At 43.3% G+C, this 27592-nt stretch overlaps 1 protein-coding gene and 1 long non-coding RNA gene across 33 annotated transcripts in view; one reads left to right on the top strand and one right to left on the bottom strand.

The window, feature by feature from the left end:
* The window catches only part of CNN3 (calponin 3), a 29999-nt gene extending 27419 nt beyond the window's left edge, over window positions 1–2580 (bottom strand). Inside the window, exon 1 of one of the 2 annotated variants that reach the window (XM_009425247.5) lies at window positions 2447–2580. In XM_009425247.5, coding sequence (XP_009423522.1) covers window positions 2447–2503 — 57 coding nt within the window. In that variant the 5' untranslated portion in view covers window positions 2504–2580. 2 annotated transcript variants of the gene reach the window in all.
* The window catches only part of LOC457039 (uncharacterized), a 36926-nt gene continuing 11354 nt past the window's right edge, over window positions 2021–27592 (top strand). For 4 of the 31 annotated variants that reach the window (XR_010153138.1, XR_010153131.1, XR_010153126.1 and 1 more), the window contains exons 1-2: window positions 2502–4011; window positions 7484–7597. This is a non-coding gene — a long non-coding RNA (uncharacterized LOC457039). The other 27 variants (XR_002938484.3, XR_002938481.3, XR_002938480.3 and 24 more) reach the window with 23 other exon arrangements.

The following is a 27592-nucleotide window of genomic DNA, read 5'->3' as shown; positions in this document are numbered from 1 at the left end:
GGGGAATCACCTGAGGTCAGGAGTTGGAGACCAGCCTGACCAACATGGCAAAACCCTGTCTCTACTAAATAATACAAACATTAGCCGGGCATGGTGGCAGGCGCCTGTAATCCCAGCTACTCGGGGCGCTGAGGCAGGAGAATCACTTGAACCTGGGAGGCGAAGGTTGCAGTGAGCTGAGATCGCGCCACTGCACTCCAGCCTGGGCGACAGAGCAAGACTCCGTCTCAAAAAAGAAAGAAAAAAATATGGGGGGAAGGCGACAGACAGCAGAGTCTTGTGTAGAACATCCCTAAGTACTTCACTCAACTAAGACATCGCTTTTAGAGTTAAAATTCTTAGAACAGTCCAACTTCTGTGACCTTGAGCAAATCTTTCTGAGCTTCAGTGTACTGATCTGTAAATGATGTTGGATAATCCCAGCAATCCTCCTCACCTTACAGGACTGCTCTGCTGTTAAGATCAAAAGACTTCCTATGAAAGAATACTGTCTGAAAGGACTACAAAAATGAAACGGGTTATTAAAAAATGGGTTTGGTGCTTAAAGGGATAAATCCACAACTTTCATAACTAACTTTCCAAAGGTTCTAAAAACTGAGGTTTTACCGTTTTTAAACATTTACAATAATTACAGTGATCTAGCCTGTGTATGCATTTCCTTGGATCTGCTCAGTATTAAGCAGGAAAAGGGCAAAAGCTGCTACGTTAGTCAGCAAAAAAGAAATTGGCATGGATATTATTAACATCCAAGAAAAGTAAGTCACTTGAAGGACTGCCAACGTTATCAGTACCTCATTTACAATGCAAAAGGTAGTAGAGACTCAACTGCTGCCAGCCAAGAATCACTGGGGGGAATTACAATGAATGTGCACAACCAGGCCAAAGTATCACATCACGTCCAACATTTTGGACATGCCCATTCCTCTGAAAAGTTTCCTAAAGTTCGGTTTGTAAATCCTGGAAGGAAGGAAACAGTAACTTGTTACAAACTTTTCAGTTGGTGAGGTTTGCACTCAATCATACACAAACCACTCACCTTTCTGCTCTCTAAAAAAATTGTTAGCAAACTGTTGTCTAATACGGGCAACACGTTTGAAAAGGTAAAGGACCTAAACATTTCAAATTTAGATACACAGACTAAAATCAACTCCTTGCTTCAAAGACAGTATGATGTGCAGACTAACAGCGGGAGACAAGAGCCACAACTCTCCCTTGGGGTTTGACAACGGTGCGCTTCATTACCTCTTTACATAATTCGCTTCACACCGCCTACCCCCGCAGCCCCGGGATGTTCCAGCTCTGACAATGCCAGTGCCTTCCACCAGCGGTCGGACGGTGCGGTGGCAATCCTGACATGCTTGGGCTCCCGGGAGGTTAATGGGAATTAAACCACAGCAGCCCTCCTTTGTGGCGCTTTGGCCAGAACAGCAGAAAGGAGACAATGAGCGTTCTGTGCACAGTTCCGCGCCGATTGGCTGGTCTCTCCCCCCAGAAACCCCTGATGTCATGGGCTTGGAATGCAGGGAGGGAGGAAGGAAGGAGAGGATTTGGGGAGGGGGACGCCTCTCATCTCTTTCCCAGGCCAAAAGTCCTAAAGATAAACCTAACGCATTCTTGGGCTCAGTGGCAAAGCTGAGCGTCACCAAATCCCAATCGCTCCAAACTATAAGCCGCCTCAGCAAACAAGCCCCAAACAAAAGCAACCCACAAAAATACTCCTTTATGTCGTGAAAGTCTAATGTACTTCAAACTTCTCAGTGTTTCATAAAAAGTCTCACGCCTAAGCAGATATCACTCGCACAGTGGCGCGCTCAGGCTTTGTCTCCATTTCCCGCAAAAACAACAGCAGAAGCAGCAGCAGCAATCTGCCTCCAAATGCCTCCCAGGCACGGAGATCGGAGACTGTGATGGGTCCCGGACCGGCTTCCGTTCCTCGGGGCCCCTGGGGTCGGCGGGACATTAGGCGGTCTCTCTCCCCGTGGGGAGGCGCGGAGTCCGCCAGCACCCGGGGCCCGGGCAGATGGCGGGGGCTGCGGCAGCGGCTCGCCGGGTCCCTGGCCGCGCAGACGGGCTCCGCCTAAGGGCGAGTGGCCACGCAGGAGCGCCCCCTTCCCGGAGGGCGCGTTCTGCAGTCACCAAACGGCCCCCGAGACCCCCGCAGCCGGAAAGGCTGGCGCCGCGGGACTCCAGGCGCCCGGGAACCCACCGCCAGCCACTAGTCCTGTCCCACGGCGCGGGAACAAAGCCAGGCGGGTGCCCGGGAGCCGGCCCCGCAAGCCCGGGGACTGGACGCGACCGGGACAGGCAGAGACGCTCGCGCCGCCTCGACGTCCCCTCTCCAGGAAAACGGTGAGCCACAGCGCGAGGAGCAAACGAAGCACGGCCCAGCGCCAGGCCAGCCCAAGGGTGCCCCGGGGGCCCCCGCGCCCGCCCGAGCCAGGCGTACCTTGTTCTTGACTTCGGCCGAGAGCCCATAGGAAGGGCCCTTGTTGAAGTGGGTCATGGTGGTTCGGGCGGCGGGAAGAGGCTGCGCTGGGGTCCGGGGTCTCTCGCACTTCGCTTCCCCGCTCCTGGCCCCGAGGAGTGGCCGCCGCGGGGGATGCTCGAACTCCCTCCTCTGGGAGGCGCAGGAGACGGCCGCGGGGCGCGGGCGGTGCCTGGGCGACTGGGTCCAACTGGGTGCTACAGAGCCTCGAGCTCCGCTGCGAAGCGCCCGGCTGCCTCGCTCGCCGCCCGCACCTCGGTTCCCCACAGGCCTCCCCCGCCTCCGCCTGGGCCTTCGGGGATTGGCCGCCGGGCCCGACCAATGGAGGGCCGCCTCCTCCCGCCTCTGCGCCGAGGGGCGGTGCGGCCAATTGAAGGGCCGCGGGGGCCGCTTTCCCTCCCGCTCCCTCCCCGCGAGGTCCCCGGCCCCCGCCCCAGCCCTCACGCCACCGGGGCCGGCGGCTAGGCGGCCCCGCCCCCGGGCTAGGCAGGGCGCCTGGGGGCTTCCCAGCCACAAGCCATTCACGTCAACCTCCAGGCATCCTCCGCGGCGGGCCGGGCCGGGCCGGCGGAGGGGAGCGGAAGCCCACCGGGGCTGGCCCGCCGCTGACCCGCCGCCTCCGCCTGCCTCCTCCCGGGCTCTGGGCCCAGCGCGCCCAGATGCCGGGCAGGACCCCTCCGCCCGCTGCTGGAACACCAATAGCAGCCTTGGAGCCTCTGGGCCGGAGGAACGGGGGCCTCCACCGACACCTGCTTCTTCCCTCACCTCGCAGCCTTCCACACCTGTTGATCTGACCTCTGCCCCGCTGCCGCCAAGGAGTAACCTAAGGCTTTTGGCCTGATTCGAGCTCACTCCGTCTAAACCTCTAAATGCGGTGCGAAAAAATCCTGGGGAATGTGCCATGCAAAGCCTGGGCATTTCAGGTGCTTTTCTGGATTCTCATCAACTCCTCTTTACAGGCATCTTTATCCGGAATTCAGCTCGTCCCAAACCCCACGTGGTGTAGCTCTGCTTGTGTTTTTGAATCCCGGGGCCTCTTTGAATCAGAAGCCCTTTGTATAGAGATAAGTATCCTTTAGGCCAGAATCAGCCTCCATTTTTTTCGCAGTCCCATTTCCTACCCTTAATACTTTCTTCTGATTTTAAAGCCATTTGATAGAGAAGGGACAGGGAACAGAACCTTCGCCCCCCGCCTGAGCAGCTGGTAGACTAGATATCTTCCAAACATTATCTCATTTACTTCCCTGGAGTTACAAATAGGTAGATTTCATGTCCGTTGAGGGGTGAGAAAGCTGAAACTTTGAGACTTAAGAATCCTGGCCGAGGTCAGCCTCCTCCGAAGCTTCATCTCTTGCCACCACTTTCTGGTGCACACCTAGGACAGATTTCAATCCCTGAGATCCCAGGATGAAACCTATGTTTGCCAAATACCAGCTACTGTGCCAGAAGAGATCATGGAACCAGGTGTGGAAACCTGCTTGAGAAGAGGAGCCAAAACATCATAGTTGAACCGTCCTGGAATAGAAGTGAGTAAGGTGAACCAGGTGTGGTGGCTCATGCCTGTAATCCCAGCACTTTGGGAGACCGAGGTGGGAGGATTGCTTGAGGCCTGGAGTTCAGGAACATCCTGGGCAACATAGCAAGATCCTGTCTCTACAAAAAATCCAAAGTTTTTTTAAATTTAAAAAAAAAAGTGAGTAAGGCAGCTTGAACCGGAAGTGCACAAAACTGCTATCCAGTTTGCAAGGCTTTTCCCAATGACTTTGAGGGATGGAACCTGAAGGAAGCGGGAGGAGGCAAATAGGGAGGAAAGTGAAATGATTTATAAATGACTTGCTAATTTTGTCCAAAGGGAGTAATGATAATTAGGGCATTCTTCCCACACGAAGATGACACAATTGACCCAATATCATTGAGGCAAACAGTTTGGGCTGTTTTTCCAGTAGTATGACAGTGACGGTGTGTCAACCGCAGGACCTCACCCACATTTCTTTGGGACCTAGGAGTGTGGGAAATAGCAGCCAGATTTGAGGTACAAATCACGGTGTCCAGCCTGCAAAGCCTTTTTGCAGCAATCTAAGCCTGACTGCTCCTGTTGTATGGTCAAAGTCATTTTAATCTACTTTAGCTTATCGTAAAATGTTCAAGAATTGTATTTTGTCTTGAAAACCATGAATTTTATTGTTTATGGGGAGTTATTTTTTAAGGAGTGCAGGATTTCAGTTTTGGATGATGAAAAAGTTTTGAAGATGGGTAGTGACAGTGGTCACACAACATTGTAAATGTACTTAATGCCATTGTACACTTACATGGCTTTAAAGTAAACATGAAATTTTCTACATTTGTTTTTTTGATCAACTGTTATCCTCCCTAAGGTACTTGAAGTTCTTTCTGACATTGCCACTGGAACTTACTATTTAAATATTGTTGGTCCTCTTGGATTCCATCAGTACTACAGAGACTTCCTTCGTTTCTAATTTAACTCATTGTGTAAGAATACGTAATGCTGTTGTTAGCACTAGGGAATGTATCTGAGTCTCATGCACCAAAGTGTGTTAGCAGCAGCAAATCTGTATGGGTCTGCAGCAACCTCAATTCTTGCCTCCTCCAAAGAAAGAATTCTACCGAGAGGCATAAGGCAGAGGGAGAGGCCAAGGCAAGTTTTAGAGCAGGAGTGAAAGTTAGAGCAAGAATGAAACGAAGTAATGTACACTTGGAAGAGGGCCAAGCGGGCAACTTGAGAGATTCAAGTGCGCTGCTTGACCTTTGACTTGGGGTTTTATACATTGGCATGCTTCCAGGGGGTTGTGTCCCTTTTCCCCTGATTCTTCCCTTGAGGTGGGCTGTCTGCATGTGCAGTGGCCTGCCAGCACTTGGAAGGGACCACATGCTCAGTGTGTTAACTGAGGTTGTACGCATGCTCACTTGAGGCATTCTTCGCTTACTAGTCAAGTGTTCCTAGAAGAAGGTCATATATGAGTACCAGTTAAATGCCACCATTTTGCCTCTTAGTTCACACCTGTGAGCCCACTCAGCCAACTCCTAAGATCCTATCCAGAAGCTGCTGATCACCAGTTTTAGGTATTTTCTAGCCATTGGGAGACTGCCTTTCCCTGGTGCTGGCTGTGACCAGTTATTATTTTAGAGAGACAGTTTAACAACTGCCTGACCACCTGATGGTTGCGTGACATTCCTGGTGGGAGCGGGGAGCCCTCTCCTGCTCTGCTCGTGTCTGACTACCTACTGTGGCACTATAGAATAAAATGAGAAAAACTTAAAATTTGGGACAATTTTAACAGCTTTATTGAAGTATAATTGATATAACAAAGTATATTTAAAGTGTTCAGTTTGATACACACATATACACATAGATACACCTATTTAAAAACCCATCACCACAACAGACAAAGGACATATTCATCATACCCAAAAGTTTCCTCATGTAGCCCCTCCCTCCCAGTCTTCCTTACCTCTCCACCCCACCAGGCAACCCCTGATATGCTTTATGTAACTATACATTAATTTGTATTTCCTAGAATTTTATATAATTGGAATCACACATTGTATACTCTGTTTTATCTGGCTTCTTTCACTCAGCAAAATTATTACGAGATTCACTGACGTTGTAGCATGTATCATTAGTTCATTCCTTTTATTACTGAGTAGTATTCAACTGTAGGGATACACCAGTGATTTTACCCATTCCCTTATTGATGAACATTTTGGTTGTTTCTAGATTTTGGCTATTGCAAATAAAGCTGCTATGAACATTCATGTACAAGTCTTTGTATGGACATATGCTTTAATTTCTCTCCCATAAATACCTATAAATGGAATGGCTGGATCAAGTGAAAGATGTATATTTCACTTTTTAAGAAACTGCAAACTTTTTCCAAAATGACTGTACCATTTTACATTCCCACCAGTGCGTATGAGAGTTCCAGTTCCTCTGCTTCCTCACCAACAGTTGGTAGGTCAGTTTTTTTAAATTTAGTCATTCTTATAGATGTGGAGTATGGTATCTCATTATGGTTTTAATTTGAATTCCCTTAATACGTAATGATGTTGGGCATCTTTTCATGTATTTATTTGCCATCTGTGTATCTTTTTCATGAAATGTTTGTTCAGATCTTTTGCCTACTTTTTATTGGATTGTGTGTTTTCTTATTATGGTATTTAACTTGTCACTGTTAGGATACATTTCAAAAATCCTGACCAAGTTCTAACAGTAGAATGTGTCAGTAAATGCTCAGTTTAAGTAAAACGTCACATTGCAAACTAACTACCAGGGTGTGGCCCAGCAATCTTAAGTACTTTCCCTGGAAGTTTCTGTAATATGCAGAACACTTTCAATTGAAATAAATGCTGTTAAGGAGGTCAACTCAACCTTTCCAAATTTTTATTAATTAAAAGCAGTTGTTGGAGAGTTGTAGAAAAGTATTTTTTCACAGAGGCAAATTTGTGGGTCATATTGCCATACATCTTGCCACGAAAATAATAATATAAAGTGTTTTGAAGAATTCACCCTGTAAATCTGTCAGAGGCATGTGAACCAAAGCAACTCCATCTTGAATAGGGGCTAGGTAAAATAAGGCTGAGACCTGCTAGGCTGCATTCCCAGACGGTTAAGGCATTCTAAGTCACAGAATGAGTTAGGAGGTCAGCACAAGGTACAGGTCATAAAGACTTTGCTGATAAAACAGGTTTCAGTAAAGAAGCCAGCCAAAACCCACCAAAACCAAAATGGCGGCAAGAATGACCTCTGGTCGTCCTCACTGCTACACTCCCACCAGCGCCATGACAGTTTGCAAATGCCATGGTAACATCAGGAAGTTGCCCTATATGATCTAAAAAAAGGAGGCATGAATAAGCCACCCCTTGTTTAGCGTATCATCAAGAAATAACTATAAATAAGGGCAACCGGCAGCCCAAGGGGCTGCTCAGTCTGGAGTAGCCATTTTTTTTATTCCTCCTAATAAACTTGCTTTCACTTTACAGACTCACCCTGAATTCTTTCTTGTGTGAAATCCAAGAGCCCTCTCTTGGGGTTGGATCAGGACCCTGTTCCTGTAAGAAGTCCACAATGCCAGAGAATTAAAGAGAACCACAAAGGTATGGGTCAGTTATGGTAAAGGCAGAAGGGACCCTAAAAGGCTCAGAGGCTAAGAGACTTTTAAGCACCTGCTATGTGCTAAGCACTATTAGAGGCACATAACAGGCAGTGAGATCAAAATTCATCACCCAAATAGGGGCATTTTTGAGAGTGAAAGGGCACTATTAATATTTTTTTGTTTCAGGCAGTCCTGATAAAGCCCCTTCATAGTGTGCTCATTTCACCCTCAAAAGTGTCCCGTTGAGATGCTAAATCACAGTCACCCCACTTATAGGCATCACTTGCAATAACCCTATAATAATCAATATTATCTATTCCTACTTTATAATCAAAAACTAAGGTTTAGTATGGTACACAACTCGGTCAATATCAAACAGTTAACAGAGAGCAGAGTTGGGATTTGAAACCAGGCCTGGTTTAGAATGATTGCTCAAAAACCAACTTCCCAGACTCCTGAAGAATCTGAAGTCACCCTTTTTTGAGGGGGGCAAGGGGGGATGCTTTATGGAATTTATTATAAAAATGCCCCTGGCCTGGCGCAGTGGCTCACACCTGTAATCCTAGCTCTTTGGGAGGCAAACGGATCACATGAGGCCAGGACTTCGAGACCAGCCTGGGCAACATGGTGAAACCCCGTCTCTACTAAAAATACAAAAATTAGCCGGCAGGGTGGCACACACCTGTAGTCATAGCTACTCAGGAGGCTGAGGCGAGAGAATTGCTTGAACCCAGGAGGTGCAGATTGCAGTGAGCCAAGATTGCACCACTGCACTCCAGACTGGGAGACTGCACTCCAGCAGAGTGAGACTCTGTCTTAAAAAAAAAAGCTCCTATCCTTTACATCTTTTTCTTTATAATAACAACTTTGTATTGGATTTGGCAGTGATCCTTTGTTGTTGCCCATCTTCATTTGAAATCAGTTTTTCCAAAACACATGTGAGCAGCCGAATAGAAGAGATGCATAGGATGAGGTATGGGAGAAGGGGAGCAGAACTGCCACGGCCTCTCTGTCACGCCCCACTTCAGGAACCTTCATGGGTTCAGCTACCTGGAAGCTCCCTGAAATTGCTCTTGTAAGGTACATTTGCTCCTTTTTCCCCTCCCTTTGGAGAGTGCTCACCAGTTACTCCAGGTGATACTATTAGTACATCCATCGTGTGCCACCTTTTCCACCAGAGGCAAGCATGTGGCGGACTTTTCAAAGGGATTACCTTATCCCCCACTAGGCCAAGTACTGGGCCCAAGGAGGCACATGACCCAAACAAGGTCCACCGGAGTTCTTTATGATAAACAGATATGGAAGCTGAAAACGAAGTCAAACTGACTTAGACAAAAAGTGGACTTTAGTGGTTCATGTGACATACAAGTCAAGGAGATGTAGCATTGGGCATGGCTAGAGTCAAGGACTCAGTCAAAGGCATGACAAACCAGGGTGTCTCCACGTACCTTTTCTCTTCTGCTAACTCCCTCAGCCCTACCCACCAGGGGAGAAATTTACCACTGAAAGGTCCAGGTTTACATCCTAATCTTCTAAGTGAAAAACTTCCCAATGGTTCTAACAAAAGTCCCAGAATTGAGCCTCACTGTCACCTACATATTTCCATGCTAATCACTGCAGCTACCAGGAGGAAGGCACTGCTGGCAGGCCCGGGTATGTGCCTAAAGTAGGTGTGGAGGTAAGTTGGCAGCTCGGCCAGCACCACAGGAGCTGAGAGAGGGAAGACGCACAACCCCAAAGGAAAATGGGGGAAGAGATGCTGGCGAGGCAAATAAACATGATGCCCACTGCACAAGCTCTTCTCTCTCCAGTCTGTATTGCAAGGCCGCTCACTTCCATGGCCCCTTTAGAGTCCCACACTTGATTTTTTATCCGTTGTTTTTTATTTTATTTTTTTTATCTCAAGGAGGGTTCCTAAACTTGTAAAAGCTTCAGATCCCTCAAAATCTGAAGCTATCCTACAAGAGAGTCACCCAGAATATCTACCTCCCTCTTCTCAATTTAGGAACCAAGTGTTGTCAGTTGCTCAACTACATTGCCTTTCGTCCACTCCCAACAGCTTGAAACTGAGGTTCTTATTGCCACAAAATGGCATCCTGCCCCTAGCCTTTTTCTCCTGATTCATCTCCAAAGCCTTACAGCAGGGCAGTTCCTTTAAAAATTAAAAACACTATTACCATATACCTCTAGGAAATATACCCAACCTAATTGAAAGCAGGGTCTGAAAGAAATGCTTGTATACCTTTTTCCACCAAGATGTGGAAGCAACCTGTGTCCATCAGTGGGTGAATGAGAAAACTAGAAGTGGTATATACATGCAATGGAATATTATTTCCTTAAAAAGGAAAAAATGCTGACATATACTGTAACAAAGATGAACGCTGAGAACATTATGCTAACTGAAATAAACCAGTCACAACAGGATAAATACGGTGTGATTCCATTCTACTATACTATATGGTATTCCGAATACTGCACGATTCAGCTAGAGGATGAAGAGACCAGGTAGTGGGGAGTTACCATTTAATAGCTATAGAGCTTCAGTTTTGCAAGATGAAAAAAGTTCTATGGATGGATGGGTGGTGATGGTAGCACAACAGTGTGAATATACTTAATGCCACTGAACTGTTCACTGAAAAATGGTTAAGATAATAATTTTTATGTGTATTTCACCGCACTTTTTAAAAATCTGATGCCTCAATAGCTTTTCTAAATATGCATAACTACCTTACTTAAAAGTCTAGTGGCTCTTCATTTGGCCACAAGCCAAGCCCAAGCTCTTTGCCTTACAGAGTTGCTATAATGATAATTTTTTAAAATCATATATGCAAAGCACTTAATTATGCCCCAGTGCCTGACACAGGGTAATTTCTCAATCATTGGGTGTTATTAGCATGATTATTACTAAGACTATTATCTGGCCTCTCCCTGCCTCTCCAATCTTGTCTTCTGTCACTTCCAACCTTGTGCTTTAATTCTAGAAACAGCCCTGCATTGGCCACGCTGTTTCACACTTAGGTATCTTTGAATACGTTGTTTTCTCTGCTTCTATTTGTTAATATTTATCCTTCAAAATTGAATTCAGATATCACCTTTCCCAGAAGGCTTCCTTGTCTCACAAACCTCCATGAGATTTATTCGGCCCCTTTTCTATGTGTCCTTTCTATTTTGTAAATGTTCCTATCATTGCTGCTGACACAGTGTCATGTAATTTATTTGTTTACATGCCCCTTTCTAGACTGAGAGTAGATTTAGGGCAGGAAACTATGTCTTCTTCACTGCATCATTCCCTAGGATCTTATATTGAATCTGGCATAAAGTAGATGGTCAACAATTGCTTGCCTGATGAATAATATGACGAGCACTTAGTCATTTTTACAAATCTTATCCCATTTAATATTCAAAATTACAATTAGAAGGAAACATTATTGTCCTCATTTTTTTTTAGAGGAAGAAACCGAGGCTTAGAGAGGTTAGTGACTTGTTTAAGGTCACACAGCACTAAGATCAGAACTAGAGCTTAGGTTTTTTTTTTCTGCTTCTGAAACCTATGTTTTTCTTGGCACATTAAGTCATTATAATCTATAGTTTCCTCAGACAGGAAGTGTAAAGAACACAGAAAAGCAAGAATTAAATTCTGGGGTGGCTCAGAAATTTGGAGAAAAAGAAAAAGAGCAAGTAAAATCACAAGCAAGTACAAAGAATACTAAAATGAACTCAGCAAACAAGGAAGAAGAAAGTTTTAAGGAAAAAGCTGAACAAACATACAAGGTAAATGCAGAAAGGAAAAGAGCCTTTTATTTTTCAGTATGGTCCTTCTCACGGAGAAGCCTCAAGGCCACAGCTCCAGCAGAAATCACATTCTGGGGTAAGGAAGGGAAGAGTCAGTGAAGAAATGGAGGGAGCAGATTTAGAAAACCGTGTTTAAGGCCAGGTGGCAGTGGCTCATCTCTGAAATCCCAGCATTTCGGGAAGCCAAGGCAGGTGGATCACTTGAGCCCAGGAGTTTGAGACCCACCTGGGCAACATGGTGAAACCCCATCTCTACTAAAAATACAAAAATTAGCCAGGCATGGTGGTGTGTGCCTGTAGTCCCGAGGATTGCTTGAGCCAAGGATGTCAAGGCTGATTGAGCAGTGATCCTGCCACTGCACTCCAGCCTGGGCGATGGAGTGAGATCCTGTCTCAAAAAACTAGAAAGAAAGAAACCAGTGGAAGGAAGCTGAGAAGGGGGCAGTCCTTAACAAGTAGATAGCTGGGTTGAGAGAAGCAAAAGCGAATTTATAGGGTTTCTAAAGGCAGGGGCCAGGAAAGCTGAAGAGGTGAGAGTTCTGGGGGTGGAAGGGGCTGGCAGGAGCTGAGGGAGTGAAGTGCTCATTCTGGACATGAGGAAGGAAGACAGACCACCTCTCCCTTTGAAACTCCTCCTGCCACTTTCTCTTTCTCATGATAGCTGTCCTTCCTCTCCTCATTCCCATATTCATTTATTCTCACTCTCTCTCTCTTTCTCTGTGTGTGTGTGTGTATGTTGTTTCTTCTCTCTCCTTGCCTTATTCCTGCTTGAAACAATTGGGAATACCTCACTAATTTTATCTATTGTCATTCAGGTTCAAAGACATTGCTGATTCTCTAAATTTGGTGTTAACAATAAAACACAGTGTTTTGACAGCAGCCACAGGACTTGGCAGTCCCAAAAGGGAATTCTGGAAGAGAGGAGAGGCCTCAGTCAGGGTTGTCTTTTTCTGGAGTTCATAACCTTCACAAGACTTTTATGCAATTATTTTTGTGTGTGTATGTACTCACCTACATTTTTAGGGAATAGGATTCTACTACATTTATTTATTGTCAAAGGGAAGGAGGATCAGAAAGGTTCCAGGCCCCACTGCCTTTTATAATACCTCTATCAAATACAGGTGCTCAGTTTTAGCTTCTTTATAATAATTTGTGTTCTTGATTTCGATAAGGATACAGCTTAAAAGCTTTTATTCGTAAGAAGTAGGGTTAACATCAAGAATCTCAACTCAGCAATCTTTTGAAATGCAGAATGACTCACATTCCAGTGTCACATTCCAGTCTTCTTTGTTGCTTATCAAAAACCTTAGATAATTTAAGATGGTATCAAAATACTAATGCAGTTTAATTCCTTTGTAAACAGTGTTCACTCTGAAACGTCCCTATTGAAATGCAGTTCCTTTTCACTAGTTGAGGCAGTGGGAATAAAGTGTATTAATGGTCTAAATTTCATCACGTAGCACTGTTCTGACAAAGAAAATTATTTGCAGATTATGCTGAAAGTTGCTTAGCACCTGTTTCTTAAAATAAATGTGTTTACTTTTTGATAGTGAAGACGCTTGGAAAATAGGCATTTATTCCCATAGTATTAAAAGCATTGGCCAACTGTAATGGTTCCCAGGGGGAGGATCGCTTGTGGTCAGGAGTTCAAGACCAATCTGGGCAACATAGCAAGACCCCATCTCTACAAAAAATTTAAAAATTAGCCACACAGTTACAGTGAGCTATGATCATGCCATTTCACTCCAGCCTGGGCAATAGAGCAAGACTCTGTCTCTATAAATAAATAAATAAATACACTAATATAGTAGGCAGAAAACTCAAGTAACATAATTTTTTTGTTAAGTTCCCATTAGATGACTCACTTCAGGAGGGCAGGAACCATTCTGTTCGACATTGTATTCCCCACACTTTATACATAGTAATCATTCAATAAATGTTTATCTTGTTAAAATAATTAATTGGGAAGCATTCTGCTGAGACTGTACCAGTGCCTCAGGTTCCAACACAAGCAAACTAAAACCCAACTCAATGTAAGCACTAAAATGAAACAAACTTAACCAATTAGAAATGATCAACTAACTTCTAGATGAGGCCAAAGGGACTTTTCACCTTAACCTAATTTTTTTTTTTTTTTTTTGGCCTTGCTTTCACAAACACCTTATAAATGTTTCACCTCATGCTCCCTGGGTGGAATGCTAAACCCCTTGCCGCCTGGTACTGCCCAATTCATGAATTGCTCTCTCCCCAAATAAACTCTGTAACATTTTCATGTGCCTAAGTATATCTTTTAACAATCTAATCAATGAATATAAAATAACAAGTTGATAACAATATCATATCATGCTCTAAAGCATCTTCAGAGGTATATCATTTGCTGAACTTTATTTCATGAAATTGACTCATTAACTGTTTGTTGAGAGCCAGTCCTGCACAGGGCTCTTCCAGGCCCTGGGAATACAATCGTAAATGAGAGGGTTAAGATCCTTCCTTAGGAGCTTTTGGTCTAGTAGGGGATGGGTTACAGGCCATAGTCAAGCAATAGCATAAGGAAGATTATTTCAGGGAGTCAAGAGCACTGTGAAGATAGTGAATGGATACTATGCTGGGGAGTGTGTGTGCTGCTTGAGAGAGGGTGTCTGGGGAGGAGGTGATGTTCAAGCAGAGGTGAATGTTGAGAGGATAAGGGAGAAATGCATTGCTGGCAGAGGGTGTCGTCAGGGCAAGTGTATTGAGAGAATCAGCTTGAAACAGAAAGAAACAGAAGTGGCTGGGGGCATTGAGCAAGTGGGAGAAGGATGAAGTGAGAAGGGTAGGCAGAGATCAGACGAAGCAGGGTTTTGAAGGCTATGAGGATTTTGGCCTGAAAGGAGGAACAATGAGGATCTGTGATCCTGAAAAACCCATCTGTCTTTATTTTCTGAATTAAAGATTAAAATAAGACCAGATTAGTGAAGTATTGAGGTGATTTAGAAATAGAAATTCTTGAATGGCGCATCAAATAACTCACCTGAAAAATAAAATTAGGTAGGTGGGCACATTTTCCAGCCATTTTAGATAAATAAGCACTGATTATAATACTTGCTCAACTGAGAGCTTTATGATTCAGAGAAGGAATGTGGTCAACATAATAGGAAAGAATTTTTCCATTCTTTTTTGTGTATTTAGAATTGGCCACTATACTAGTTTCCATTTCTTTCTCCAACTTTGCATTCTAAATAGTTTGGATCATGATCACAAATTAAAAATATATATATATATGTGTGTATATATATATATGTGTGTGTATATATATATATATATATATATTTTAGCCTCACCTAAAAGTTTTTTTCTTTCAAAAATATTTTTAGAGAAACTGCTTTGTAAACTGATTTGAGCAATTTTTGCTTTCAGTTCTCAGCTTGAAGAGGATATGGGTGTGATTTATAGGCATTATTCCAAATGCCAAAAAAAAAATCATTTTCAGCTGTTAAAATTTTCCTTTGAATCGCCTGGTTTTACTGTTGTCTTACCAGAAATGCTGTGGTCTGACTGTGTCTTCCAAAATTCATGTTGAAACTTAATCTCCAATGCAATAGTATTAAGAGCTGGGGGTCTTTAGGAGGTGATTAGGCCATGAAGGCTTCTCTCTCATGAATAGGATTGAGGCCCTTATAAAAGTGGCTTCACACAGAGTTCAGCCCCTTTTGCTCTTCTGCTTTTCTGTCATGTAAGAACACAGCAACAAGCTGCCATCTTGGAAGCAGAGAACAGCCTTCACCAGATATATACTGAGCCCCCTGGCAACTTGATCTTGGAGTCCCAGCCTCCAGAACTGTGAGAAATAAATTCCTATTGTTTATAAATTACCCAGTCTCAGATATTTTGTTATTGTAGCATAAATGGACTAAGACAAGGAAAAAAAGAAACAGGAAAAAAAAAAAAAACTTCAAGAAACTTAGCTACTTAATTATTTTCAGAAAGTATAATGGTTTTATATATACAGTTGATTCTTGAACAACATGGGTTTTTTAACTGCATGCATCCACTTACACATGTGGATTTTCTTCTGCCTCTGCCACTCTTGAGACAGCAAGACCAACTCCCCTTCTTCCACCTTCCCAACCTACTCAATGTGAAGATGATGAAGATGAAGACCTTTGTCATGATCCACATCCACTTAATAAATGGTAAATATATTTTCTCTTCCTTATAATTTTCTTAAGGACATTTTCTGTTATTTAGCTTTCTTTATTATAAGAATATAGTATATAATGTACATCGCATACAGAATATATATTAATTGACTACATTATTGGTAAGAACTTCAGGTCAACACTAGGCTATTAGTAGTTAAGGTTTTGGGGAGTCCAAAGTGATGCATGGATTTTCAACTGCACAGGGGGTTCATACTCCAAATCCCCATGTTGTTCATGGATCAATTGTACATATGATTTATTTCCCTCTGACATCGTGTTCTCTGGAACATATTCTTAATGAAAGTTTTGAAATACAGTAGGCAGTACAGGGTAGAAGTTAAGAAAACAGCCTTGAGTTTGTCTGCTGTGGACCTTAGGTAGATTATTTACATGATCTTTGTAAGCTTCAGCTGTTTCATTTGTAAAATAAGGTTGTGTGGGATTTAAATGATAATATGTTATTATTTCTAAATATATGTTCCCAAGGTGAAATTAAACTTGCTTTAAAAAAAACTGTGAGCTAACTACACGTATTTTCTTCATATTTTATCCAGTCTGTAGTATTCTGTTATAGCAACAGAAAGATGAAGTTTACTGCCGGGAGCAGTGGCTCACGCCTGTAATCCCAGAACTTTGGGAGGGCGAGGCAGGCGGATCACTTGAGATCAGGAGTTCAAGATCAGTCTGGCCAACAGGGTGAAATCCTGTCTCCATTAACAATACAAAAAAAAAAGTAGCCAGGTGTGGTGGTACACACCTAGAACCCCAGCTACTCGGGAGGCTGAGGCATGAGAATCTCTTGAACCCAGGAGGTGGAGGTTGCAGTGAGGCGAGATCGTGTCATTGCACTCTCCAGCCTGGGTGATGACGTGAGACACTGTCTCCAAAAAAAGAGAAAGACTAACTTTAGTTAGCTCATGGTTCTAGAAGCTGAGAAGTCCAAGAGGATGGTGCTGGCATCTGGTGAGAATCTTTTTGCTGTGTCATAACATGGCAGAGGGCATCACATGGCAAGAGAGCAAGAACATGCATGTCAGCTCACATCTCTCTTCCTCTTCTTGTAAAACCACTAGTCCCATCATAGAGGCCACACCCTGATAACTTTAATCCAAATTACCTCCCAAAGGCCCCTACCTTCATCAACATATACATTGTCCCAAAGGCCCCTACCTTCATCAACATATACATTGGGGAATTAAGTTCCCAACATGAAATTTGGGGGACACATTCAAACCATAGCACTAACTCTAAGTTATTTATCTTATACCCCAGTTATTTGTGTATTCTTATCTTGGCATGTATGAGTTAAACCACCATTAGTTATTATTACATGATTAACTTTGGTAATAACCGCTCTTTTTTCATGGGTGCTATTCCCATCTTTAAATCTTCTTTTCTTTTTTTTTTTTTTTTTGAGAAGGGGTCTCACTCTGTCACTCAGGTTGGAGTGCTTTGGCACAGTCTCAGCTCACTATAACCTCTGCCTCCCAGGCTCAAGTGATTCTCCCACCTCAGCCTCCCAAGTAGCTGGGACCACAGGTGTGTGCCACCACACCTGGCTAATTTTTTGTATTTTTGGTAGAGATGAGGTTTCACCATGTTGCCCAGGCTGGTCTCAAACTCCTGAGTTCAGGCAATCCACCTGCCTTGGCCTCCCAATGTGCTGGGATTACAGGCATGAGCCACTGCATCTGGCCTTATACCTTTTGTTCTTCTTCTTTTTCAGAGACAGGGTCTTGCTCTGTTACTCAGGCTGGGGTGCAGTGACTCAATCAGAGCTCACTGTAACCTCAAACTTCTGGGCTCTAGCAATCCTCCTTCTTCAGCCTCTTGAGTAGCTGGGACTACAGGCATGTACCACCATGCCCAGCTAATTTCTTTTTTTCTTTTTTTCTTTTTTTTTTTTTTTTTTTGAGACAGAGTCTTACTCTGTCACCCAGGCTGGAGAGCAGTGGTGCGATCTCAGCTCACTGCCACCTCCACCTCCCAGGTTCAAGCGATTCTCCTGCCTCAGCCTCCTGAGTAGCTGGGACTACTGGTGTGTACCACCATGCCCGACTAATTTTTATATTTTTATAAAGATTAGGTCTCTATATTTTTGTAGAGACAGGGTCTTGCTATGTTACCCAGGATGTTCTCTAACTCCTGGTCTCAAGTGATCATTTTGCCTCGGCCTCCCAAAGTGCTGGGATTACAGGCATGAACCACCACACCTGGCTGCATAGTATCTTAAATCCATGGGATAGGGATTATATTTTATATCTGTTCCTTACTTGTTCCTAGCTGAGTTCTGAATACAAAGCAGGTGTCCATTTATTATTTATAAGTTAAGATTACAATGTTACCTCCTGAGGACTGCTGAGTCATTTATACAACCATCCAAAAGACTGGTTAACATGTAACTTAAAAAGTTGTTGGCTCCTTCAGATGTAAGCCAAAAATACAGTTCTAGTCCGCGTCAGCCCACAAAGGATGAACAAAGGTTGGCAAGTGCTGCTCTTAAAATGCACACATCTTTTTATCCAATTTAGTCATTCCACAAATATCTGTTGAGTGTCTACTGTGTACCAGGTTCTGTGCTAGACTCTGAAGAGACAGCAGCGAGACAGACAAAGTCCATGCCTTGAAAGTCATGATTTTCTCTGCTTGAGTTTTATTATCTGAACTAATTCAGAAAAAGTCAAAACGATTGTTCTTAGGTCTTTTACTTAACCAGAACCACACGGGCCCAAGGACAGCTGCACAATCAGCCTTGCCTTTCTATTACGGAACATACCTGTGCTTCCAGAATAAACTCCAAACATCTAAGTGTACAAAGTCTTCTTCACATAGAATGTCTCACTGACAACTAGGTTGGCAAAAAGGGCTCTCAAATTCCATGTTCTAGTCAGTGGCCTGCTTTTAGTAATTCAGTAAAGCAGCTGTATCCAGAAAACCTTTTTTTCTATGGTCCTCTTTCTGTCTTACTGTCTTACCTGGCTCCCTCTCACCGAGCTGATCAGTCATCTTCTCCAGGAAGCCTCCTTTGTCCTGCTACTCCATCTGGGTAAATACACACTTCTGGGTTCCCATGACTTTTAGTTTTTAATCTATATAATAGAATTTAATGCCCTGTATTACAATTGACTGTGTATGCTCCTTAGATTTAAAGACTAATTCTTTTATTACTGTGATGACTGTAATAAAAGAAAAAAAGTAAGAAGAAAGGGAGGGTGTGTGGTGACATTGATAAGAATTCTCTCCAGAGCCCATTTTTTAGAGTCAGACCCATTTGTGTCAAACCCAGCAACACCAATTATTAGTTGTGAAGCTTTGAGCACATTACTTATCTCAGTTGGGTCTCTTGACCCTGGCACTAATCATTTGCTTAATGAAAGAATAGTAATCATTATTAGAGGCTTAATTAATTATGATAGCATGACTCTGTGCAGGCACTGTTTTCAGCACTTTTTACAAATTTCCCTATAAACTAACATAACCCTGTGAGGTGAGTAATGTTATATCCCTTCCATAGATAAAAATGAAGAAACTGTGGCCCAGAGAGGGTGACCTGCCCAGGTTAGTCAGAGGGGTTCCAGGGTCCATTCACTTAACTATTACACTCTAGTTGCTGGCTGCAAGGGAGAATAGGGGAAGAGAGACAAGGATGAGCTCAAAGAACCCCCTGCTTCCATCAAGAAAAGCATCCTTCGCCACTCTCATTTCATTTACTGGGAATTATCCTGCCAATACCCCAGAAGTGCCGGTCTTCAGTCTAACATTCCTTCTGTTATGGTCTGAATGTTTGTGTCCCCTCAAAATTCTCATTGAAATTTAATACCGAAGGTGATGATATTGGGAAGAGGGGTCTTTGGGGGGTGATTAGGTCGCGCAGATGGTGCCCTGTGAATGGGATTAGTGCCTTATAAGAAGAGGTAAGAGAGCTAGCCTGCCCTCTTTACTCCATAAGAGGATACGAGAAAAAGTTGGCAGTCTGCAACAAGGGAAAAAAAACCTTCATCAGACACAGGATCTGCCAGTCCTTGATCTTGGACTGCGCAGCCTCCAGAACTATGAGAAGTAGATGTTTGTTGTATGAACTTCTCAGTCTATGGTAATTTGTTAGTGATGTCCGTGCTAACTAAGACAGAAATTGGTACTGAGAAGTAGAGTGCTCCTTTAACAAATACCTAAAAATGTCAAAGCAGCTTTGGAATTAGAAGTTTCAAAGTGCATGCTAGAAGAAGCTGAGATTGTCATGATGGGATGTTTAAAGTCAATTCTGGTGAAGGCTCAAAATAGTAAGAGAAGAGCTCTAGAGGAAGCTTTTATCTTCTTAGATAATATATAAGTAATCATGGACAGAATGTTGGTAGATATAAGAATGATAAAGGCCATTTTGATGAGGTTTCAGATAGAAATGAGGAACACATTATCAGACAATGGCCAAAAGATGATCCTTATTACAAAATGGCAAAGAATTTGGTTGAGTTGTGTTCATGTTCTAGTGTTTTGTGGAAGGTAGAATTTGTGAGTGGTAAAATGGATATTTAGCTGAAGAGGCATCTAAGTAAAGTGTTGAAGAAGTGGCTTGGTTCCTCCTAACTGCTAACAGTGAAATGTGAGAAGAGAGAATGACTTAAAGATGGAATTTTTAAGCAAAAGGAACTAGAACATAATTATCTGAAAAATTCTCAACCTATCTGTATTGCAAAAACAATATGAAAAGCACGTTTGGAAGAGGACACTCAGGGTGTGTGGCCAAGAAACCATTCAATAAGGAGATTAGGTGTGAACCATGAATTTAATCAGCTCCCCACAGATAAACTGACAGTTTAACTTGAAGGGGAAGGAGAGGGAAGGAATGAAGGAAGGATGTCAGAAGTCTTGGAGTTTGCAGGACAGTACCTTAGAGCTATTTGGCTGCAAATGTGCACTATTCTCCAAGACAAGGGAAGAATGACCGTGAAAGCGATTCACAGATCATCAGGGCTGCCTCCTTAGTTTTGAAATGAGGAGCTGTTGCCTTGTTTTCAACAGGTCAGATGATCCTCACTCAAAGCTGTGCAGGCTTGACTCCAACCTAGCAAGACCTTTGGGGGCAGGACCCCTTCCCGTCAGAGCCACAGGATAGGGACTGCAGCCTCAGTGGGTGTGGAAGGTGAGACTGCCACACAGCGGGTCCCAAAGGCAGGACCGTTTCTCCAGCAGGCCTAGAGGGCAGAGTGCAGAGCTAGGAGACTTAGGAACCCATGGAGTTTGCCTTGCTAGATTTGGGCTTATTTGGGACCCGTCACACCTTCCTTCTTCCCTATTTTTATCTTTTGGAATAGGAATATCTACCCTATGCTTGTTCCACCATTGTATTTTGGAAGTACATAGCTTGTTTGGTTTTATAAGTTCACAGCTGGAGAGGAAATTTGCCTCAGTATGAATTGTATGTGGAGTCTTACCCATATCTGATTTAGATAATACTTCAATGAGACTTCAGACTTTAGATTTTGGAGTTGATGCCAGAATGAGTTAAAAATTGGTGGTGAGGCTGGGGAGCTGTTGGAATGGAATGACCAAGTGTATTTTGCATTTGAGAAGGACATAAGTTTTCAGGACCATGAGCAGAATGTGACAGACTAAATTTTTGTGTCCTCCAGAAATCCATATGTTGAAATCTAATCCCCAGTATGGTGGTATTTGGAGGTGGGACCTTATTAGGTCATGAGTATGGAGCCCTCATTAATGAATGGGATTAGTGCCCTTATAAGAAGAGATCAGAGAGCTAGCTTGCTCTCTCTACTCCATGTGAGGATACAAAAATAAGTCATCAGTCTGCGAGCCAGAAAGAGGGTCCTCACCAGAACCCAACCATCCTAAGCTTGAACTTTCAGCCTCTAGAACTGTGAGAAATAAATTTCTGTTGCTTATAAGCACCCAGTCTATGTTATTTTGTTAAAACAGGAAGGTGACTAAGACACCTTCCTTTTATCTCAAACTCTCTCCTAGCTATTAAACAGATCTCATATAAACACACTAATTATGTCTGTTTTGTGGATCTAGCAGGAAAACACAGCTCCGAATACTAAAGAGCCTTTCTTCTTTATTTGTGACTGTCATCTTCTCTGACAGACCAAGCAGCTTTGGAAGATCTGTGTGGGAAAACAAGGTCACCACCTAGCCAGCCAGTCTGTCTTCACACTCACAGGAGACTTTATTAATTGACAGAGAGATGTCAGTTTCTCTTCCAATTTCTGAAATTTCCTTTTCACTCACTATTCCATTTAATGCATAGGCTTGGCTTTTACACATTATACATAATTTCCTTCTAAAATAATTACACAAATACCTCTAAGAATGATGGGTCTCAATATAGAAGCATGGTCAATAAAGTAGATGACCCTCCGCTGAAAACGACCCCCCGCTGAAAATGACCCCCCAACTTTACCCCCACCCACAGTAGCCCCCGTAGCTAGGCTTGTATTCTTTTACCCTCCCCTCTAAGTTTAGCTGATTAGAAGTCTGAAGATGCCCCAATCGATCCTCTTACCTGGGTATTTCAAGTTGAATTTCTTGTTTGGTCACTTAAACTGAGGTCTTATAAATTTACAGCAATCTTATACGTAGAAAAACAGAGAAAGCAGGTTTAAAAGTTAGGTTGCAGGTTCTGGCTTCCTCAATAAAATCCCAATATAATACTAGCTCAAATGAGATCTATGTTTCCCTCTTATATAAGAGTCTGAGGCTAAGCAGTTGGGTCAGGGCTAATAATCACATTAGCTCCAAGGAGTTGGGGACCCAGCCTCCTTTCACCTTGTTGCTCTGCCATTCTCCACCTGTAATTCTATTGCTAGGTTAAAGACAATTACTTCAACTCCTGCCATCTTATTCACACCCAGGCAGCAAGGAGGGAAAAAGAGGAAAGGAGGCGCCCATTCCTTTCTATTTAAGAGTGTAACCTGGAAGTTGTACATATCATTTCTGCCCATATCGCATTGGCTAAAGCCTAGTAAATGCCTACAATTAACAGCAAGGGAAGCTTGGAAGTGCATCTGTCAGCTGAGTGGCCAAGTGTTCAGCTAAAACTCTCTTTTCAGAGAAAAAGGGGAACAGTGACATCATAGGTACAACAAGCAGCCTCTGCTCATCTCCACAGGTAAAACTGATCTCCAGGAAGTGAGCACGAAGTTGAGGCTCAGAATAAAAGCAGCTGTGAGAGACTTGGGGCCTCCAAGAGACAAGGAGAGCAACACTGGTTCCTGTTAGCATCCAGTTCTTGGGTTTTATCCCTCATTGAGGTGCAGAAGCTTTCCTTCCCTTGTGTATAATAAATTCCTGGCTTTGCATAAGCCAGCCCAAGTGGCCTTCTGTTCCCTGATACCAAAACGTCTTGTCTAATACAAACTCATTATATGCTCCTGGAGGGCAAGGGTCACATTTTACTTTTTTATTCCCGACCTAGGGTTTAGGTAGTACCAATGCTCAGTAAATAAATACTGATTTGACTTAATGTATTGCTTCCTTCTGCAGCTGGATGCATTTGCTATCTGTCTCCATCATTTTTTGCCAGTTATAGAATGTAGGCCTCCAAATTCCCTCAAAAAAACAGAGAAGGTGGAGTCATGAGGAGATCAAGAAATGTCTTAATTTGAGAACTGAAGAGGAAAATACCAACAGTTTTGGCACAGCTCTTCCCTGAAATCTGTCAGCACTAAGGGAAGGGCCAGCAGCAATGATACAGCAGCAATCTTCATGGCACTGTCAGGCAAATCAGGAGGGCTACAAGGGCCTGCTTCTCTCCCCTGTGTGGACAAATGCTTGTGGCTGTGAGTTAAATACCAATGCAATCAGCTCACTCTCAAATGAAACTGCTCTGGCCCAGACTTGGAGAACAGTCTTGCATGAAACTTTTTTTTCCAGTGTTTTAAATTTAACCAGCTGGAAAGAAGTATCATTTTATTAAACCTTTTTGGCCGGGCATGGTGGCTCACGCCTGTAATCCCAGCACTTTGGGAGGCCAAGGCAGGCAGATCACCTGAACTCAGGAGTTCAAGACTAGCCTGGCCAACATGGCAAAACACTGTCTCTACCAAAAATACAAAAATTAGCCAGGCGTGGTGGTGTGCACCTGTAATCCCAGCTACTCAGGAGACTGAGGCAGGGAGAATTGCTTGAAACCAGGAGGCAGGGGTTGCAGTGAGCTAAGATTGCGCCACTGTGCGTGGGTGACAGAGCAAGACTCTGTCTCAAAAAAAAAAAAAATCTTTATAAAATGAAAGATTTGCTTTTTTTTTTTTTTTTTCTAGATGGGGGCTCGCTCTGTTGCCCAGGCTGGAGTGCAGTGGCACGATCTCGGCTCACTGCAAGCTCTGCCTCTCAGGTTCATGCCATTCTCCTGCCTCAGCCTCCCAAGTAGCTGGGACTACAGGCGCCCGCCACCACACCCGACTTATTTTTTGTATTTTTAGTAGAGATGGGGTTTTACCATGTTAGCCAGGATGGTCTCGATCTTCTGACCTCATGATCCGCCCACCTCGGCCTCCCAAAGTGCAGGGATTACAGGCGTGAGCCACCAAGCCCAGCCTGAAAGATTTGCTTTTTTAATGGGAAATCTGCATTCTATCAAAGGGATAAAAAATAATGCTCGACTAGTTCATTTGATACAAAGGCCAGCACAACACTACCCAAATACATGCTTTTGTTGATCATCTTTGACAGAAAATAAAGCACGGGGTTTTGAGAGGTTTGCCTAACAAGGGCTTTTAAGCTTCATTCTGTGGTATCATAATAAAAACTGCAGGGTTCATGTTAAACCAAATAATTTTACATGTCACCCTGGCATGTAGAAGGTATTCAGTTAGTTCTTGCTGAATAAGTATATTTCAAACTGTTGCTGAAAGAATAGTCTAGAAACATCTATATGTGATACATTCACATTTGACTCTCAAACCATACAGAATTTGTTAGTGAATACCAAAATTAGCTTCACAGACACTGGGAAGGAAATCAAGACTATTGGGGAGGGAAAGGGGTAGAAAGGGAGGTGTGTGGAGTAGGAGTGGGACCCAGGGAGCTTTTAGTGTACTATGACCGAAAAATTGTAAATTACCACATTGCTGCCTTCTGCTTTATACCAAGTTTGTCCAACCCGCAGCCTGCGGGCTGCATGCAGCCTAGGATGGCTTTGAATGTGGCCCCACACATATTTGTAAAGTTTCATAAAGCATTATGAGATTTATGCTTGGGCCTTTTTTTTTTTTTCTCATCTTATGTCATTAGTGTTAGTGTATTTTATGTGTGGCCCAAGACAATTCTTGTTCCAAAGTGGCCAAAGGAAGCCAAAAAGATTGGACACCCCTGCTCTATACATTACAGTGTATAATTTTATTTTATTTTATTTTATTTATTTATTTTTTTGAGACGAGTTTCACTCTTGTTGCCCAGGCTGGAGTGCAATGGTGCAATCTCAGCTCACTGCAACATCCGCCTCCTGGGGTCAAGCGATTCTCCTGCCTCAGCCTCCCGAGTAGCTGGGATTACAGGCATGTGCCACCATGCCTAACTAATTTTGTATTTTTAGTAGAGACGGGGTTTCTCCATGTTGGTCAGGCTGGTCTCGAACTCTCAACCTTAGGTGATCCACCCGCCTTGGCCTCCCAAAGTGGTGGGATTACAAGTGTGAGCCACCGTGCCTGGTCTACAGTGTATAATTTTTACAGCACTAAAGACTCTTAACATTTTTATAATTTTAGAGAAGGGTCACTGAAGACACAATGCTGCTTGGAGCGTTTTTATCCCTTATTCATTTAAGAACATTTTTTCAGATCGTATGTTTCTGAGTCATTTTTTTAAAATGATATGTTTGTTTACCTACATTAAATTAGATGATGCTGTGATACCACTCTTTCCCAAATAAATATGTTTCCTTTAGAGATAACTAGTTCAGCCCATCCCCAGGTTCAATGAGTCACTAAGAGGACTCACAGGACTCAGCCTACTATCATGTAACGCTAATGGCTATGATTTATTTCAGCAAAAAGATAACAAGCACAATCAGCAAAGAGAAAAGGCATCTGGGGTGAAGTCTGGGGAAAACCAGGCACAAGCTTCTAAGGCTCCTCTGTCAGTAAAATCACAAAGGATAAATTAACCCCCCAGCAGCAAGTTCTGTATGTGAAAACAGGTGTGAAATGTTGCCAACCAAGGGAGCTCATTAGAGACTCGGTGCCCCACGTTTTTACTGGAGCCTGGTCATGTAGGCAGCCCCAACCTGGCACATATGGAAATACTGGCTTCCCAGAAGAAAGCAGGTGTTCAGCACAAACCACATTGTTTGCACAAACAGTCTGGCACAATGAACCACTCTTATCAGTTAATGGTGGGAACCCTCGCAAAATCTCAGTTCTCTCCCACATACCAGCCAAGGGCCAACCTTGCAAGCCTGCCTTTTCACAGGCAGTAGTTCGGGCCTGCTATGTTAATTATTTTCTGCACAACATCATCAACAGAGTGTCAATAATCATGATAGTGACATTTACAAGTTTGATGGGGTTCTTTTTGCCCCCAAAGCTGATGTCTAGTCCCTTTCTTTATCACGAAATTAACATTTATGGAGCCCTTATCACATGCCAGGCACATGGTTTAAATCTTTTAATATTTACAGTAAATGGGTCCTGTTTTTGTCACAGTTGTACAGATGAGAACATTTAGATCCAGCTAAATGAGTTAAGTAACTTGCCCAAAGTCTCACAACTAATATTTGTAGTGCTGGGATTGGACCAGGAGGGCCTAACTCTGGAATAGGCACTGGGGAAGTTCTCAACAGTTTCACCACACACCTTCCCTTTCTTTTCTTTCTTTTCTTTTTTCTTTTTTTAATATGGTCATCAAAAATAATTACACATTCACACACACACACACACACACACACACACACACATACACACACACACCTATATCTCCCCATACTGTATGGACAGAACACAAATACAACCAGGTATATAACCTGGTGCAGACTGGCCTTCCAATATGTGTTGAGATGAATGAATAATGAAGCACAACATCTGAATGTCTAGCATTTAAGTACCGCATCCTTAAAATATCAACATCATGTCAACTCCTGAAACTCAGTAGAAGGACCCTAATGAAAGAAAACCTAGACAAGCCTCACCAATAAGTGCTTTAGTTACCTGTCCATTTGGACCTGTTTTTTGTCTTGTTTTGTTTTGTTTTTTATCTTTTGAAGTTGAGAAGATTGAATGTCACATTTGAAATAATGCACATATTCATCACCAACAAGTTTTTTGAGTCCTTAAAATGTGCAGAGCACAGAATTACTGCCCTTTTTTCAGAGATGTGTCATCAGCAGCTCTGCTGGAACTACCCTAGAAAATTTGGCCACGGTTCTTGCTCTTGCTGTGTCTGGTCAAACCAGCAGGTTTGATCTGGGACTATAACTTCAATATGTGCCACCTGCGTTTCCATCAGAATGGAAGGGATTATAGCCTTCATCAAGTTGGACTAAGTGGTCTTCCCTGAATGGATTATCCAAGACAGCTGCTCAACGAAAGAAACCACTGCTAGCTCTCTGCACATAAAATAAAATTTTTTTAAACTTCAAAAAAATTAAAATAAATTAAAGCCAAGAGCCATAAACAATTGAAAGCATCTGATGCCTGCCTGGTGTTCCCGGTTCCTGCTGGAGCTCAGCTTCAGCCCAGGTGAGACCAGACGCTGTTGTCATACAACAGGCTTAGCCAAACATGTGGATTTGATTTATCAGAAAGTTAAATTGGGGACTCTAGTGCCTTTTGAAAGACGTAATCTGCTCCAGAGACCTTGCAAAGGGCATGGCTGACCTTGCATCTGTTGTGAAACTGGTAATACCCTCAAGGCAGGGAGGAAAGCAAGTTTTGACAGAGCAGAATTGAGAAGCACGAAGCTGCCAGGAAAGCAGAGGCAGAAAGTATAAAGTAAGATGATAATGATAACTGATTTCTTCTTTGCAACTGATTCTTTCAGGATGCTATCCCAAGGTAATAATAAGACCTAAT

This window comes from Pan troglodytes, chromosome 1, assembly GCF_028858775.2.
Source record: "Pan troglodytes isolate AG18354 chromosome 1, NHGRI_mPanTro3-v2.0_pri, whole genome shotgun sequence".
NCBI classification, from domain to species: Eukaryota; Metazoa; Chordata; class Mammalia; order Primates; family Hominidae; genus Pan; species Pan troglodytes.
This window is presented reverse-complemented; position numbering and strand designations above follow the sequence as displayed.